This window comes from Arachis hypogaea, chromosome 16 (assembly GCF_003086295.3).
Source record: "Arachis hypogaea cultivar Tifrunner chromosome 16, arahy.Tifrunner.gnm2.J5K5, whole genome shotgun sequence".
NCBI classification, from domain to species: domain Eukaryota; kingdom Viridiplantae; phylum Streptophyta; class Magnoliopsida; order Fabales; family Fabaceae; genus Arachis; species Arachis hypogaea.
Window position 1 is genome coordinate 142614568 of NC_092051.1, and position 6743 is coordinate 142621310.

Here is a 6743-nt window from a genome sequence, read left to right on the forward strand (position 1 = left end):
AACAATATACTTTTTATTATGTTTGTTGTATTTTTAAATTATTCAAAAATTTATTTATCATTTATATTTTTTAAAATTATTTTTTAACGATATAAACTTTTAAGTATATTTTATTAATACTTAACCTTTTCTTACATACTCTGTTGCATAAAATTTTATAATATTTTATAATGATATGAGTTTATTTTGTATAATATACAGTGTTAACTTAAAAAACAATGAAGAATAATATTTGATTTAGTAGAATTAAAAATTAGTATATTTTATAATTTATAATTATTAATTAATTATTATTAATATTTTTAATAATATAAAATTATATCTAATTTAATAATGTAAAATTACAGATTTTTTTTGTTTATTAAATAAAGAAGTATAGAGAGTCAATGAAGTATCTGTACAATGTGTACAATGAGAGTTTAGGGATGTTTCGATTCGATAAGATATTAGATGTTTATTATTTCGATTCGATAAAATTATGGGTGTATTGTATTTAAAAAATTAGTAGTATTTTACTCTAGATGTTCATTTTTTAACTCATATTAGGCCAAATAAATAATCTATTATACACATTATACAAATATTTCATTGATTCTCTGATCAGATTCTTATTAAATAACAGAAATGTTAGGGGACCAGCAATTTTTGTGATTTGTAGTCATCAAGTAGTCATCAATGATGTTTTTAATAGTATGATATTTTATCTAATGATATAATATTATTCATTTTTATTTGGATGCATAGTTAAATGCTGGCTAGAATTTAACAAAGATGATAAACTTTCTCTGTTTGATTATTGAGAAATGAGAGTTACAAATACCAAGGTCTTAGTGGTCTTCTATAAATTGGAAGCAACAACCATCATCAATATCATGCAACCCCAAATCACTCTTCACTACTTTCAAAATCAAAAACAAATTCACCAAAAACCAACCATGTCCATCGATCCAAGGAAATCAAACAAGATCAGAGAAATCGTTAGGCTTCAACAGATCCTCAAGAAATGGAGAAGGATAGCAAGCAATAACAACAACAACAACAACAACCACGACGACCACCGGAGCACCGCCGCCAACACCGGCACTACTACGAGCAAAAGTATAAAGTTTCTAAAGAGAACGCTTTCGCTATCGGAACGTGACGTGGCGCAGACGGCGAATAACAACACGGTGGTTCCGAAAGGTTACTTAGCCATTTGTGTTGGTGAAGAGCTTAAACGGTTCGTAATTCCAACCGTTTATTTGGGGCACCAAGCCTTCCAGATTCTTCTGAGAGAAGCAGAGGAAGAATTTGGGTTCCAACAAACCGGTGTTCTTAGGATCCCTTGTGAAGTCTCGGTTTTTGAGAGTATATTGAAAATGGTTGAAGGAAAGAATAATGGTAGAAATAATAATCAGAAGGAAAAGGTTTCAACTACTACTGCGAATCAAGAATGCAAGCTTAGTGCTGAAGAGATTATGAGCTGTTGTTCTTCTTCCTCTGATAATCAACTTGCTTATTCTCACCATCCTCAAAGTCCTTTGTGCAGATAGGAATAAGGGACAAAACAGGAATTTTGCATATTTCTTTTTTTTTTCTAATTTGATCCTTTATGGAGGCCATTAATCCTATGTATTATGAGAATGAGTTTCAATTAGATGTAAAAGAAATTACTAAAGTGAATGGAAATTATGAAAACAATGAAGTAAGATCTTATCAGGGGCAGTTAAGGTTATGTGAAATTAGATAATTGAAAATTGTTAAATAACAATTTAATTAAACTTATCAAATTAGACGACTCTCAACTATTAAAGCAGCTAATGTACCTGAGTTAGTTTCCACCAAATAATGAGTACGAATTAATTCTCCAAGGTAGTGTTTGTTTTGAGGTATTGGAACAGAGACTGAGATTCAGTATCATGTTTGTTCGTTCAGAGATTGGTACTAAAATTTCTGTCTCTGTCCCTAAAATTTCAGTATTTCAGTACCTCTAAAAAGTGAGGACATAGGAGACTGAAATTTTTAGAGACTGAAATTTTAATAACATTTTATACCTAAAATACCGTCATTTCAATTAATTAATTCCAACTTTATCTTTTATACAAATTAAATTAGAGTTTTATTCTTATTTTAATTTTTGTCTCCCACTTTATACCAAACAGAATACTGAAATTTATTTCTATCTTTATCTTTGTCTCTCAGTCTCAGTCTTTTCATCTCTGTCTCTTAACCAAACGCTACACAAATGTTATATAATAATATAGGTTAATTATTGATCTTATTATTGTTAATATATATGAGGCTAAAAGTTGTTCAACTTTGCAGCAGGTTCATTATTTGTTCATCAATCCTGCAACAACCCAAAATCGAAGAACTCACACTACCAAACAGCTTTAAATCAAGTAGGAAACTAATTAACAATGATCATGCAATAGCTAATTTTTAAATTAAATTTGTTATTGTTATTTTAGTGAGGATGCTGGAGAGCTAATTAAGTTTTTAGGAGGTCTAGTAGGTCTTAGATTTAGTTTGGTAAAATTTTTATTTTTCAAAAGCAGTTTATAAAAAATTAATTTTTAAAAGATGACTTTTTAAAAGTTGCAACATTTATGTTTGGTAAATTAAATTAAAAATAATTTTCAATAAACACAAATAACAACAATTGTGTTTGGTAAAATAACTTTTAAAATTAAAAAATATTATAATAGATATAAATGTAAGTATTAAATTTGAAAATTAGTTAACATATGATATTATATTAGATTTTTAAATTTTAAAAAGCAAAAGCTAACTTTAAAAAACTCTATCTTAGGTGCACTTCGATATTTTAAAAGCTACAAATACAAACACATAGTCTTTTAATTTACCAAATATAAAATGAGTAGCTTGAATTTTTAAAAAACACAAATATTTTTTCAAAAAACTTTATCAAACCAAACTTAAGTATTTCAAAGTATTTTAAGAATATTATATTGATATTTTAATAATTTTAGTTATTAATTTCAATTATAAAATATTATTTATTAAAATTACCTATTACAATTTTAATAATACTAATATTTCTAAAATGGTTACAAATTTTCTTAATTATAGTCCTTTTATAACCAACGTGATTAAATTATATTTGTTCTTCCTTTATTTTTATCTGTCACCGTAAAAATCAATTTGATAGTAAGAAATAATAACTTAAAAGACTCTCAATTAATTGAAAGATCAATTATATATGCGCATGGTCAGATACTTTCGCTTTTGATTATGTGGTAGCTAGTGATTATGTCTCTTTTCTTTGACTTATTAAGCATTAATTGAAGCCTGATGAGAGATGAAGGTCAAAGACCAATACCCGCAGAAACTCTTGGGCCATCACTTTTTTGCAGTTTTGGTCATCGTTTGACCGCATAAAAAATATTAAATTTTATAATCAACTTGAGTTGGTCGAGCAGCCAACTCACTCGTCTGCTTAAGTAAGTGTCGGAGGTTCGAAACCCGCTTTGTGCATACAGTAATCCGTTGGCCAGTGACAGACCCTTAAATGGAGTTCAGATCCGCGACGAATTAGTCATTGATCGACCTGTCGAGTTGGGGGATACTGTAAGAAACCCAAAAAAAAAAAAATTTTATTCAACAAATAAATTTTAAAAAGTATAATATAAATTATATTAATTTATATATATAAATTCTAATAAATATATATTTAAATTATATATATTTTTTGTATATAATTTTTATAAATATGAATATAAATGATAACTAATAAAATATTAATCTAAAATAATATTATTTATTAGACATGTAACATTGTTTTAATAATAGAGTATAATTTTTTTATTATGCTACTTATATACTAAAATTAGTCATTAAAATCAGTTAATAGTATAAAATATATATTAAAATATAAATATATTTTAAAAATAAATTAAAATATATAAGTATTTATACAAAAATATATTAATAATTAATTTTAGTGATTAATTTTAATGTACCAATAGCATTTTTGAAAATGTTTAGAATGGAAGTTATTTAACTACCATAGTATAAAAATATTGCTTGTTGGTAATGTTGAAAAAAAAAAAAGAATTGCCACTTGTTATTAAATATGCGTTTAGGTGTAAAGCCCTTTAACTATGCTGGAGAGACTAACACGAGAGATAGGCCAAGACAATGAGGATTTGATGATACAATGCAAGAAAAAAGAATAATGAGTAGCAATTGAAAGCTTCTCTCTAGTTTCTTTCTAAGATTTTTAATCTATCCAAAAAACTCTCCTTCTTGAAATGTGTAGCATTATATGCATACATAAGTCACACAAAAAGTATAATAATAATAATTAGTAAGTGCTAAATTATCAAAATCTATCCAAAAGGTTCATATTGCAGATAAAAAGATGTAAAAGATATGAAGCATAAAATTTTTGTGAAAGATTTAAAAATATAACAAAAATATAAAATAATTTTTTTTATATAAGTGATAAATAATTTTTTTATATTTAGAAAATGACTTATGTATTTAATCTAAATTTTTGTAAAAATATTTAAATAATTAACTATTTAAAAGATGCAAGTAAAAGTAGAACAAAATTCAATTTTTAAACATTCTTTTTTTATAAAAAAATTTTGTTATTCACAAGCGAAAACGTTTGCAAAAAAATATTTATTTAACGTAAAATTACCAAATTTTAAAAATAAAATGCATTATTTTTTTAATTATGTTATAAAAATGTATTAAAATTTAAAATCAAATCTCTAAAATTATTTTTGAAAATATATATCTAGTTAATTTTTAATTATTTTGTCACCTTTTAAATTTTCTGTAATTATTTATTGTTAGTATCTTTTAAAATTTATTATTTTTTTAGCGATATAAATTTTGATGATTTTAACCCTCCATCTTGTTCAATCTAATTTGTTCCTAACCGTATTTAGCATCCTCCCCATCGAGGCTTCAGGGTTTGGAGATCTCCTTGTTTTACTACATTGACTTTAATTTTTTTTTTCCGTATTTTTTACTCTAAAACAATGTGCAAACTCTGCCTATAATACATTCAATGTGCCCTAATGCTAATTGAAAAGTTTACTCAAAATCAAAAGTGCATATGACCTTAGGGTCATCTAGCTAGATGTATAACATATGATAAAAGATAAAAAAAAAAAAAAAATCCTATTTATACATGTATTTTAGTATAGATATATGTGTAATTTAATTTATTTTTAATATATATTTTGTATTTTAATGTGTATTTTATATTAATAACTAATTTTTTTAGTGTATATTTAACATGATTGTAAAAGATAATAATCAAATTAATAACTTAATATTATAATCAATGATTCATGAGTTAAATCTTTTTGAGATCTCAGAGCACTGAAACACACATGAGATCTAAAATATGACAACTAGGTAGTACCATACGGATAATCTATGGAATTGTCTTATAATAAAAGATCAAAATGCCAGGTTTTGTGGATTATTGAAGTGTCATAATAAGCCATTATATTTTGCTAGTAAAATCGCTGAGATTACAAGTTGCAATGCAAGTATTAATCATACACATGTTTCACTGGTCACATAGCAATATAAAATTGCTGCCACTTGCATTGAAATCATGTTCGTACAAAGTTTTCTGGTGGCATATTATCAGGCTTCTATTATGCACATCACATGCATGCCATGCATCCCTCATTTTTTATCCCATTTCATCGGTTAGGTCGTGTTTGGTAGTTAACACTGCACCTAAAGGTGAAAATTTTTTAGTTCTTGTCCTTGTTATTATTATTACTATTATTTTAGAAGGTAAAAACTCAGGTGCAGTCGACTTTACGTGAAGTTGATAATTGAGAGCCGTTAGATGAAAATTTAGTCAAATTAGTCAAATAATCTAATGGCTCTCAACTATCAACTTCGTGAACTTGAGTTTTCACCATTTTAAAAACAACAAGTAAAATTAGAGATTAATTTTGATGCATTGACAGTGTACAATTATATAAATGATCATTTATATCGTTAATATAAAAGATAGTTATTTTTATTGATGTAGTATTATATAATTAATTAAATACACGTATAAATTAATCTATATATTCTATATTGACATCGCATTAAAATTAAATTTATAAAATTAATATCTTAAAATTAAAGCTTTAGAAATCAACCCCTCGTTATCCGTGGTTTGTCACGCATGCAAACTTAAAGAGTAAGTTATTACTTCAAATATGGAATCTTCTAATTAGTTCCAAGAAAACTCCACCTGCAGGTACAGTAGACATAGTACTTTGCTTTTCATAAAATAAAATTGGATTCAAATTTTAAGAATTGTAATTTTTTTTTTTAATTTCTATTATATATTCTAGAAGTAGGTAATAGATGAAGCGATTATTGACTATCAAGAATTCAAGATTTACATAGGGGTAGAATACGAGGGTAATTGACCTTTTTATTAAAACATTGCCGTTTTCCTTTTTTTTTTTTTTCAGAAAAAAAAAAAAGAAAAATTCGAGATACTGTACTGCTGGCAAATCAGGCATATATAATATGATTATGAGAAATATTAGATAAGTAAATTATTTTAAACTAAATTAAACTAACTTTTTTCTTTTATGTATGTTCTTATTTTTTTAAGTTAGTTTTTATTATATTAATAAATTATTAGACCGATTTAATTAAATTTAATTACTAAAATAATTTAATAATGTAACATCATCCTCTTATTATTTCCATTTAAAAAAGAAAGATTCCACTCAAATCTGGTAGAAAATTTAATAGTGAAG

General features: G+C 25.6%; 1 protein-coding gene across 1 annotated transcript; it reads left to right on the forward strand.

Moving 5' to 3' along the window:
• The first annotated feature begins 857 nt into the window (after positions 1–857).
• LOC112754128 (uncharacterized) lies at positions 858–1675 on the forward strand. Its single transcript, XM_025801717.2, has one exon. It carries the CDS (start codon positions 873–875, stop codon positions 1530–1532), a length of 660 nt encoding a protein of 219 aa, XP_025657502.1. The 5' UTR covers positions 858–872; the 3' UTR covers positions 1533–1675.
• The last annotated feature ends 5068 nt before the right edge of the window (positions 1676–6743 follow it).

Coding starts and splice junctions, on each gene's coding strand:
- LOC112754128 (XM_025801717.2), top strand. CDS start 873: ATGCAACCCCAAATCACTCTTCACTACTTTCAAAATCAAAAACAAATT.